Source organism: Phaenicophaeus curvirostris, chromosome W, assembly GCF_032191515.1.
Source record: "Phaenicophaeus curvirostris isolate KB17595 chromosome W, BPBGC_Pcur_1.0, whole genome shotgun sequence".
NCBI lineage: Eukaryota > Metazoa > Chordata > Aves > Cuculiformes > Cuculidae > Phaenicophaeus > Phaenicophaeus curvirostris.
In genome coordinates, this window is record NC_091430.1 from 814,208 (window position 1) to 826,577 (window position 12,370).

The 12,370-nt window shown below is 44.6% G+C and overlaps 1 protein-coding gene across 3 annotated transcripts in view; it reads right to left on the minus strand.

The window, feature by feature from the left end:
• Positions 1-12,370, minus strand: part of LOC138732937 (ras GTPase-activating protein 1-like) — a 135,168-nt gene that overhangs the window by 32,648 nt on the left and 90,150 nt on the right. For all 3 annotated transcript variants that reach the window (XM_069879728.1, XM_069879729.1, XM_069879730.1), the window contains exon 20: positions 7,112-7,198. In XM_069879728.1, coding sequence (XP_069735829.1) covers positions 7,112-7,198 — 87 coding nt within the window. The remainder of the gene's footprint in view (positions 1-7,111; positions 7,199-12,370) is intronic.

Sequence of the window (12,370 nt, forward strand, 5' to 3'; positions counted from 1 at the left end):
AGATGATCCGAGGGCTGGAGCACCTTCCCTATGAGGACAGGCTGAGAGAGTTGGTCTTGTTCAGCCTGGAGAAAAGAAGGCTCCGAGAAGATCTTATAGTGACGTTTAAGTACATGAAAGGGGCCTACAAGAAAGCTGGAGAGGGACTATTCATAAAGGCTTGTGGTGATAGGACAAGAGGGAACGGGTAAACTGGAGAAGGGCAGATTTAGACTAAACATTAGGAAGAATTTCTTCACCATGAGAGTGGTGAGACACTGGATTGGGTTACCAAGGCAAGTTGTGGATGCCCCATCCCTGGAGGTGTTCAAGGCCAGGTTGGATGGAGCCTTGGGTGACCTGATCTAGTGGGAGGTGTCCCTGCCCATGGCAGGGGGATTGGAACTAGATGATCTTTAAGGTTCCTTCCAACCCAAACTATTATATGATTCTATGATTTTAAGCTAGGGAAATGCATTCCTACTGCTACTATAGTGGCCCTTAGAGGAGAAAGACGGGGTGCGAAATCCTTTCTACCTTGAAAGAACTTGCAGAATTGATGCTTCGAAACCAGGCTGGGCATTAATCAATGTGCAATATGCAAAAAGGAAGGACACTGGAAACAAGATTGCCCATAAAAAGGGAAAAATGGAAGGGCAATGGTAGCAGAGCTAGAGGAAGATTAGGGGAAAACGGAGGATCAGTCCCCAGGGGATCCTCTGGTTATAATTGGCGCTGGCGAGACCGCTCCTTGAATACTGTGTTCAGTTCTGGGCCCCTCACCACAAGAAGGATGTTGAGGCTCTGGAACAAGTCCAGAGAAGAGCGACAAAGCTGGGGCTGGAGAACAGGCCTTAAGAGGAACAGCTGAGAGAGCTGGGGGTGTTTAGCCTGGAGAAGAGGAGGCTGAGGGGAGGCCTCATTGCTCTCTCCAACTCCCTGAAAGGAGGTTGTGGAGAGGAGGGTGCTGGCCTCTTCTCCCAAGTGACAGGGGACAGGACAAGAGGGAATGGCCTCAAGCTCTGCCAGGGGAGGTTCAGGCTGGACATTAGGAAAAAAATTTTCATGGAAAGGGTCATTGGGCACTGGCAGAAGCTGCCCAGGGAGGTGGTTGAGTCACCTTCCCTGGAGGTGTTTAAGGCACAGGTGGACGAGGTGCTGAGGGACATGGGTTAGTGTTTGATAGGAATGGTTGGACTCGATGATCCGGTGGGTCTCTTCCAACCTGGTGATTCTATGATTCTAATGAAGCTGGGGAATGGGTTACGTGACATTGGATTTTTGAGGGATACTGGAGCACGCTTTTCTGTGTTAAATATGCAATTGGAGGACATAGACCCAGGATGGTCTATAAATGTGGTTGGGGCTACAGGTCAACAACAGGAGGTATCATTCATGAAGCCGCTATCCTTTAAATTGGGCAAATCAATAAGGATGCATCAATTCTTATACATGTCCCAAGCACTCTTGTTGGGAGGGATTTATTAGAAAAACTACAAGCAGAAATTAAATTCACCCCTGAGGGAATACTATTAAAAGTCAATGAGAAAGAATTAATCGAAATTGTGAGTATAGCTTTACTTACAGATAAAGAACCAGAAGAGATCCCAGACAAAATTCTGAATCAGATATATCCTGGAGTCTGGGCAGATAGAATCCCCAGGAGAGCAAAGACAGCGCAACCGGTAACCATTACATTGAAACCTGGAGTATGGCCAGTAAGAATTAAACAATACCCTCTCAAATTAGAGGATTGCAAGGGAATTAAAACAGTGATCAATAATATTATTTAAATTCTGGTTACTGATAGAATGCAAATCAGAATATAACACTCCAATATTACCAATACAAAAGTCCAACGGTAAATGCTATATACTGGTACAAGACCTTTGAGCTATCAATAAAACAGTAGAAGATCTCCACCCTGTGGTGGCCGACCCGTATACAATATAAACCAGATTTACAGAGGAGTATGTGAGGTTTACTGTTTTAGATTTGAAAGACGCCTTCTTCTGCCTGCCTTTAGGCCCTGACAGCCAGGAACTGTTTGCCTTCAAGTGGGAGAATCCTGAAACAGGTAGAAAATCGCAACTAACCTGGACGGTGCTCCCACAAGGATTCAAGAACAGCCCTACCATTTTTGGCAAAAGATCTTGAAGAATAGATGGCTCCCCCAGGAGAAGGGATTCTTCTACAGTATGTAGATGACCTGATGATAGCAATGACCACCAAGGACTCTTGTTTATCATGGACAGTAAGCCTTCTAAATTTTGTGGGACTAAGTGGGTATAAGGTATCAAAACAAAAGGCACAGATTTTGCAACAAGAAGTAACATATCTCAGGTGTGAGATACTGGAGGGACAACACAAACTAGGGTTGGAAAGGAAAATGGCCATCTATAATACCCCCCCCTACCACACACAGCCAAGGAACCGAGAACTTTCCAGGAAATGACGTGCTGGTGTCGGCTGTGGATGCTTAATTATGGCATCTTAGTCAAATCCCTCTATCAGATGATAAAGAATAATCCAAAAACTCTGACGTGGACCAAGGAAGGTAAGCGAGCTTTTCAGACCTTGAAGAAAGAACTATCACGGGCCCCAGCTCTGGGCCTGCCTGACGTCTCGATGCCATTCTTGCTTTTCTCACATGGGGATGGCTTTGATAGTGTTGGCACAAAACACTGACCCCAACAGAAGAGCTGTGGCTTACTTCTCAAAACAGCTGGATGAAGTAAGTAAAGGATAGCCAAGCTGTTTAAGGGCAGTATCGGCTGTGGTTATCAACATTCAAGAAGCTCGCAAATTTACCTTAGGTCTGAAAATAACCGTGTTTGTATCTCATATAGTAGCTGCTATAGTAGAACAGAAAGGGAGACACCGGTTATTTCCCTCAAGATTCCTCAAATACCAGGCCATCCTAGTGGAGCAGGATGATATGGAGATCCTCAACAATAACCTAATCAATCCTGCAGTGTTTCTGTCATCAGCCCAGAAGGATTCAGAAACCCTCCACCAGGATTGTCTGGAAGTAATTGAAAGCACATATTCCAGCAGGTCTGACTTGAAAGAGGAACCCCTCCCACATGCCGAAATTTGGTATACAGATGGCAGCAGTTTCATGAAGAATGGAGAACCTAAGTTTGGATAGGCAATAACCACTCTTGACTCTGTCATAGAATCAAAGTCATTACCGCCTGGGACTTCAGCTCAAAAAGCAGAAATTATCATGCTCATCAGAGCATTGCAGAAAGCTCAAGGAAAATGAATCAACATATGGACAGATTCCAAATATGCCTTCAGAGTAGTGCATGCTCATGGGGCAGTATGAAAAAAAAGATTATTAACCTCCCAAGGCAAGCAGATTAAACATTCTAAGGAGATCTTAGAGCTATTAGAGGTTGTCAAATTGCCCCAAGAAGTAGCCATAATGCACTACAAGGGACACCAGAAAGGAGAAACAGAACAAGAAAGGGGAAGCAGGTTGGCTGATCAGGAGGTGAAGAGAGTGGCAGAACAAGAACAAGGTACAGTAACTGTACAACCCCTCATTCCTGAAGGTAAGAACAAATTTGACTCTAAAGATTCATATTCTAAGAAAGACCAGGAACTGATCCAAGATTTGCATGCCACCTTAAGGGGTGAAAATTATGTAACCCCTCAAGGACAGATGGTAATACCTGAGAAGGATTTATGGCAGGTAGTGGTAAAGGAACATGAGAACACACATTGTGGAGGAGATGCCCTATACACATATCTCAGAAAAGGGATAATAGATAAAAACCTCTACACTATAGTCAAACAAGTTACTCAAAGGTGCACTGTCTGCCTCCAAAATAATTCTCAGATAACTCATAAAGTAGAATTTGGGGCGCTAGATAGAGGAAACCATCCTGGACAACAGTGGAAAATCGATTTTTCTGAACTCCTGTGAAAAGGGGGAGTATCAGTACCTCTTGGTCCTAACAGATACCTTCTCTGGGTGGCCCGAAGCCTTCCCAACAAGGACCAATAAAGCCAGAGAAGTGACCAAAGTATTACTTGATGAAATAATACCCAGATTTGGGGTACCTGCTGACATGTCTTCAGATAGAGGCTCTCATTTTAGAGCCAATGTGGTGCAAGGAGTAAGTAAGGTGCTACAGATTAACTGGCATCTTCACACCACAATGTGGTGCAGGAGTGGGCAAAACCAGAAGGTATCCAGTGGATATTCCACATGCCTTACTGTCCCCAGGCAAGTGGGATAGTAGAGAAGACAAATGGACTTATAAAATGTACCCTGCAACCCCATGAGCCTGGGTGGCCTGTGCGGCTCCCAGATTCTGTGGCCAGAGCAAACAGCTGCTGGGGAATGAATGAATGCCCCAAAATCACTGCTTTTTGCCCAACTAGAGAGAAGGAAGAGAAGGACTCCATTAAATCTAAATATTGCCCAGGACAGCCTGACCTGGTGAACTTCCCAACTCTTGGAGAGGTACACCTTACTCTAAAAACCCCTCTTAATTTGTATGTGTGGGTGGCCACCAATGCCCATGGAAAGGAGTATAAAAAAATACACAGTGGATTGTTTCTTCTTTTTAAAAATGGTCCAGTTTGGATCAAGTTTTTCTCTTTCTGTTCTTCTTTTCAGGGAAAACAAGAGGACCCACAATGGAGCCATGTGGACTGGGAACATGTCCTTACACATCCTGCTATGCCCTTTGCTGCTGAAGACAGGCTGAGATTTTTTGCCACACCTGTTCATTGTGTCTTTAACATGACTAATGTAACTGCTTTTACTATACTTGTGTTACAGATTTTGGTGTCCCTAATTTGAATGCTTCCTTTCCTAAGGGAGTTGTATATTCTCTGTTATCACTATTATTGTTTCTCAGGAAGTGAGGTCTAGATCCACTGATCTTGACTGGGAGCAAGAATGTGGTGGTGAAAGGTACTCTTTTGAAAACATCACCACCACAGAGTTGTGCGAGCTCTATCATTGGGATAAAAATTCCATCCTTTGGAGAGACCAGATTATTATGAGGCTTCGTATGTATCTCAAGTTTCCTAATAATCTGGTTTTAAGCCCCCTACATTTATCTGAGGCAGTGGGACTGTGGTCACAAGATTGAACCTTAAAACTTTTGGGAGAATAAGTGGCACCTTTCTGAGTGCTCCAAAATTATAGCATATTTTCTATGGATTCGTATTGGAGTCCTGTGTGTTTACCAAGGCTACTCATCCAAGGGACAGAAAACCAAGGATAAGAACTGTAGTATCAACTCTGTGGGCTGTTATTTGTAAAAATATTATTTTGATTGCTTGATCCTTGTATGATCACCCATGCCTTCTCTTCTTGTATTTTCCTTCCCTTCTTTCTTCCTCTATCTGTTATATCTCTTCCTTCTCTCTCTCAGCCTTACTCTCCTTATCCTCTCTCCTTATTCTGTATAAGGGTCACCACCATAGACAACTTGGATTTGAATCTTGCAACCAATGTTTAAGCCATGAAGTGGAATGTAAAGACTGACTGGTCTATTTGTGTTGTGTCTCAAACATTGTCTGAGGGCTGGCTGACTGCACCTTGTCTGTGGCGCTGGCAATGAGAAGTGAGGCAGGAGGGAGTGCAGCAGCAGGCTCTCCCCTCTTCCCCTGGCTAGGAGAGCTCACTGTCCTGAGCCGGCTGCTATAGCAGGGGGAGGAGGCACTGCAACAGGCACTGTGCCCCCCCCAACTGGCCTTATAAAAAGAACCATTCCCAATCTGATCGGCCTGGAAGAAGCTGCTGCTGAAGTTGCTGCCTGAGAGACCATGTGTTCCCAGGAGGCTGCCGTGGCCCATTGGAGTGGTGACCCCTCATTATTTTTTTCTTTCTTCTTTTCCCCTCTCTTTCTCACTTATTTTACTGTGCTTACTAGCACTGGAGGGGGAGAGAGAGATTAAATCCAAATTTTCTTTTTGTGATCTGAGCAGATTAAGATCTGTCTTTCACAACTTTGGGGAGTTCCCTCTCTCGGATATGCACACGAGTTTTTTGGTCTGTTTATTTGGCTGTGTCCGGAATAAATCCTGCATTTTTATTTCACCCTGAGAGATCTTGTTGGTCTCCATATTGCTGTGCAGATATCAAATGAACTCCCTTCTTTGACTGTGCAGGCCAAAGGAAGGCCTGAACGCTAGTGGTGTCTTGGGAGTGGGTGAAGGTAGAAATGACTTGTTATAAGTTGCTAACCTATTATATATTTGAATATTGTGTATATATTTTGGGATTTTAGTACTAAAATATAGGATTAGCTTGAATAATAACTTTTAGCTAGCCTGTGCCTGGATATCTATGCTTACATAAGGACTTTTAGCAAGGCTGCAGTTAGAAAGAATGGGAAAGACTGTGACTGTATCCAATTAAGCCAGATAACAAGGACTAGCACAATGATAAGAGAAAGAAGAATCAGCTAGGACCAGATGCAACCTTGAAGAGGTGCCCAAGGAGTCAGACCATGTGCAAGAAGAAGAGTTGAAAAGTTCATCTGTGAGGAAGATCTATGGCCTTCATCCAGAGACCCCTGAAGAAGACCCCCAGAGGGCAGAGCGCGTGCACCAAGGGGAGGAAACTTACATAAATAAATTCTGTGAACTGGTTATAATAGACACACCTGTTCCAGGAAAAGCGAAGAATATGTGTGCATTGACTGTATATCGCTTCTGTGAATTGCACTGGAAGTTGCACGCACATTAGGTGGAGCTCTCCCCTGAATGCCCGGTATTGCATTGAAGAATACCTTACTTAATAATCAAATTGGCATTGATTATTGAGTCTAGCTTTTCACGGCATCATGGGGTTTGACACCTTGTAAAACTTAACAAAATACAAGTAAATTCAAAGTTAAAGCTATTAAGTATAGCTCTACTGATCTCTATACTACACCTCTAGCAAGGCTCCAACAGCATGACTAAGAACCTAGCAAGCTCTCAGTCCTTAATTGGGATATCAAGCCCCAGTACCATAATGATCTTAAATATTCTTGTAAGTTATATAAGTACTATAAAGTTGTGGCACTAAAAGAAAAAAAAGATAAACATGATGAAATCTGACTGTAATAAGACATTAAAAGATTATTTTCGGCATAGGATAAAGTGACAAGTAACTTACCTAACAACTCTTGTTCTCATTGTGGTATTAGCTGGCCACTTGTTTTGAACAGACTTCTGCAAACATCCATAAATATATCTCAATGTCCTGTAAAAATAATAGCTAATTAATAATTTAATTTAAAAACTTCATTGAATAAAAAAAGCTGGTCAGAAAGGATCTAGTCTAAACTCCTGCTTAATGCAGAACTATTACCAATGCTAGGTTTATAATTCAGACAAAAGCTTTAAATTAATTTAAAATCTACTGTGACAGTCTATTTACAAATGGCAAAGAAAGTCCTCGATTAATACAGTATTCTATTTGTGCAGGTAAAATCCTGATTATTCACATGTGCATTAAACATTTTATAATACTTGTTTTCCTATTTCTTATGCAGTGTTTGCTTTAAAAAATGAAAAATAAATAAAGGTTTGGTGGATTTTTTTTCTTGTTTTTTTCCCCCCACTTTTTAACTGAATGGATAACAACTTGTGTATCCATAAATACAGGCTAGGTGTTTAGAAGTAGTTAAGCAATATTCCTCTCCTATTAAAAAATGGGAGCAGTCTAGAATATTTCAGAAAATGTTGAGATGCACCATATACTTAAAAGAATGAAACTTAATGCTAAACTTGCTGTTACAGACACAAAAGAAACTTCTGTGCTATTCTGCCATTCTGTGGGGGTGACCTCTGCCAGCAGCTAAGCCCCTATCCAGTCACTTGCTCACTTTCCCTCAGCAGGATGAGGGATAGAATCAGAAGGGCAAAACCAAGAAAAACTCATAGGCCAACATAAAGACAGTTTAATAGGTGAAGCAAAGCTGTGCACACAAGCAAAGCAAAATACGGAATCCCTTCACTACTTCCTATTGTCAGGCAGATGCCTAGTAGCTTCCAAGAAAGCAGGGCTTCATCACGTCTAACGGTTACTTGGGAAGACAAACGCCATAACTCTACACATCCCCCCCTTCCTCCTTTCCCCAGCTTTTATTGCTGAGCATGAGGTCTTATGGTGTGGAATATCTCTTTGGTCAGTTGGGATCAGCTGTCCCAGCTGTGTCCCCTCTCAACTTCTTGTGCACTCTGGCCCACTTGCTGGGGTTGGTCAAAGGATTGATTTCTGCCTCAACATTTTCTCATTAGGTGCTAAGCCTCAGAACTTGACTGCTTAAATCACAGATGCAGGCCTTACGAAAACAGCCAAAGCTGGTACGGAATGAGTGCTTTGTACCTATCTACCCATACCTACCTCCTTATCTCAAAAATGTTTTGCACCTGTCACCAAGCCTCCCTGCTCCCTACCATTGTGAAAGATCCATGAAGCAAGAAGGAAAAGACAGGAAAATTAATGTACCACAGACAGATACCCCAACAGATCATGCGCGCAAGGTGATGATGACTACTGGCCTTCATTGGGAGACCCCAGGTCGACCACTGCTGCCAGAAGGAGCGCATGTGCAAAGGGAGGAGACCTGCCTCCAAAGACACTCCTCTCTTGGCATGTGTGGCCTGCTAGGTGGAGATTGGCACATCTCCACAGGCAAAGGAGGGTCACAGGTGTATTGACTAGCATAAAAGACAGCTCTGGAGCAGCTGAATTTTGAAGATCTTCCCCACCGTGAGATCACCTCGATCGAAGACAGAAGCAATGGAACGCCTTCTGGACCAGGACCCCCAGAGACGCCAGACGTCTGTGGACCTGTGGTGGTAGCTATAAACCCCTTTTTCTTCCCTTTTCTCCCCATCTTTCTCCTTATTCTCTCTCTTTCTATCTCAAGCCGCTTTACGGGCACAATTAATAAAGTTCCAGTTTGGATTGAAATTTAAGTCCCTTGACTTGTTGAATTATTGCTTTTTCCTTTGCACTCCGAGATCAGAAATGAAATGAACCATCACACGTCCGCTTACGAGTGGACCGTGACACCATCCCCTTCCCATCCTTTAGTATACATACAGATACCATTCCCTTAGTCTGTGGTCCTCCCCATGAAGTGTCCATGAAATGTCCACTGAGTTAATTTAGTCTATGATGTTGGTCTCCATCTGTTACGGTGGTCAGTCAGGACAGGAGAGGTGGTGTATTATGTGGAGTTATTGGGCATCAAAGCCAACTCAGGTTGGGTCACTGCTGCACTTCCACTGCTTCGTGCAAAACTCATCCACCATTAGTTCAGGTGGTTCCTGCTATAGTACTTCTTATAGTATACAATTAAACTCATGGGTTACAACAGTTTAAAGGTATATCCATTACAATCTCCACCCCTGGTCCTTATGGACCAGGCTATAGGCTTTAACATTACAATGAACTCCATCCTTTTCCTCTGCTCCAGCATGGATCCTCCATGGGCTGCAGCCCCTTTGGGGGCATACCTGCTCTGGTATGGACTTATCTACAGGCCACAGTCCCTTCTCAGGGGTGTACCTGCTCTAGCATGGACTTATCCACAGACCAAAGTCACTTCAATTTCAGCTCATACTGGAATTCCTTCACATCCAGTATGGCAGCACCCAATCATGACATGACTTAATTCAGGCCATGATAGCCCCCTGTTAGTTGGTGAATCAGTTGATGAATCAGTTTACGGATGGGAACCAGAGAGTCTCGGTTGGTGTGATATTGCCACTGGTTCAATGTCATGGCAGCAGTTGGCACCTGCTCCTCTTCAACACACAGCAACCCTACAACAGAAGGGTCCTGCAAGAGGGTGGGCAAGGTAGACAGCTGTTTAATCTCCTCTGCATCCACGGCAGCTACACCAAAGGCCCACCAGTACCCTTTTGGGTCCCTCTTCTGAGTTAGTCTATGCCAAGGATACATGGAGCCTCCAGACCAGTCATACTAGAATGCTTCTGCCACTTATCCCCTGTAAGGCTCACCTCAGCCTCGAACACAGACAACTGTTGAAATCCCCTTGCCACTCCAGAAATCCAGATGAGTTCCACCCCCTTGGATGTGGGGATGGAAAATTCCACCAGCGCGTACGTGTAGGATAATATGGCCGATATCCTTGTGCTCGTTGGCGCCCCGAGCATGTAGGATAATACGGTCAATATCCTTGCGCTCATTAGCAAAAACCGTGGGACAGCTAAGGAGGAGGAGAGAACACAGAGTTGAGGTAACTGCAAAGGAACTATTAGGAGTTTTTGGTTGCTAGATAAGAGAAATATTTGTAGCCATTAGAGTTATGTTGAATTGCTGTAGCTGTGGGATCTTTAGAAGTGGAAATTCACTGGGGTAGCTGCTAACGAGGCAGATAAGGGTATATTAAGCCTTGCTTGTGCATAATAAAGCAATTTCTTCTCGACACCCCTAAACGGAGTCCGTGCCTTTAGTCGCTGCATTTGGACCCTAATGGTGTTAAAATACACTATGCACTCATGTCCACCAAAACCTTATACTCCCATGGCTCTGATGTGCCAGGCAATCAAATCCACATAGTCCAATAAACCTAGTTGTCCCTTTCCCTTGCCTGGTCAGAGTCAGGACCCCTCTCTCCTTGGTTGGAGTATTTATTACGTAACTCCTGTAACTGCAAACCAGAAGTCCCTTCATTAGGATCAGAAGGAGGATCAGCCCCTCTGCTTGGGGGTGCTGGTGAATGAGAAGCTCATCATGAGCCAGCAATGTGTACTTGCAGCCCAGAAAGCCAAACTTGTCCTGGGCTGCATCAGAAGTGGTGTGACCAGCAGGTCAAGGGAGGTAATTCTCCCCCTGTACTCTGCTCTCATGAGACCTCACCTGGAGCCCTGTGTTCAGTTCTGGAGTCCTCAGCACAGGAAAAATATGGGTCTGTTAGAGCAAGTCCAGAGGAGACCATGGAGATGATCCGAGGGCTGGAGCACCTCCCATACAAGGACAGACTGAGACAGTTGCGGTTGTTCAGCCTAGAGAAGAGAAGGCTGCAGAGAGACCTTAGAGCAGCTTCCAGTACTGAAGGGGGCTCCAGGAAAGCTGGGGAGGGGCTCTTGATCAGGGAGTGCAGAGATAGGATGAAGGGGAATGGTTTTCAGCTGCAAGAGGGGAGATTGAGATGAGATCTTAGGAAGAAATGCTTTCCTGTGAGGGTGGGGAGGCCCTGGCCCAGGTTGCCCAGAGCAGTGGTGGCTGCCCCATCCCTGGAGGGGTTCAAGGCCAGGCTGGATGGGGCTTGGAGCAACCTGATCCAGTGGAAGGTGTCCCTGCCCATGGCAGTGGGGTTGGAACTGGATGGGCTTTAATGTTCCTTCCAACTCAAACCATTCTATGATTCCATGATTCCATGTTACTGTGTCTGGGGAATTGTTCAACAACAACTGGAGCAGTAATCTTCTCTGGATGGAGCCTTTTTGGCTGCTGTTTTTCCTTGCAATTCATGTATGTGGTCTTCTAGGTTTGAAGTAGGTGCAACGCCCTACTTTCTCATGTCTTCCCTGTGTATGCTGAGATAGAACAACAGTCTGGAACGTGGTGTGTGCTCACAGTTCCCTTTACCTTGAGCAGAGAATGGCCTATTTCATATGGCACTCATGATAGCTGAGACATGGGACTGTAGGGATAAGGAAAAAGAGATATTCTCTTCAAGTTGCTGGAACTGTTGGGACAGTTTCTCCATTGCCCTATAGGTTTAGGGAAGAAGAATAATTCTCTTCAGAGCACCAGATATGGCAGGCCATTTTTTCCACAGCTGATGCCTTGATGCCTGTCCAGTCCATTATCACCAGGGTGCTGGCATACAACATCGGTGCACTCCATACAAGCTTCTGCCACATGGACCACAGATATTGGACTTCATCCGGTTCTTTGGAGGCCTAGTTATTTTCCAGGTTTCTGTAGGTCACCTCTATCACTGCTAATTTCCTCAGATAATGGATACCTTCCTCAGTTGTGGTCCACTTGCCTCAGCAATTTACAAGACCTTTCTTGAGGGGATACCTTGCCTTCATGCTCAACAGGAACCACTTCCAGAGGCTGTGGATTGTTGCCCTTCTTTCAGTCCCTTTGTTGATTCAATGGTCCCTTGCTAGGGATCCCAGCTGCTGGTTTTCCCTACCTTATAATTCCTGACTGTTGGCCCCAATATCCCAGCACTGGAGCAACCAGGTGATAATTTGCTCATCTGGCTAGTGGTCATAATCTTTCCACATATCTCACAGTTTGCTCAAGGATAGAGACTGGGCAATTTCTGACTCATTTATGATTTCAGTCTCTTCCCTCTCCTATTCTTGTGACTGCTCTGCTGCAGAACAGGCTGCCTCTTCTGATTCTTTCTCCTGCTCTCCCCTCAGGAGGAGTTTC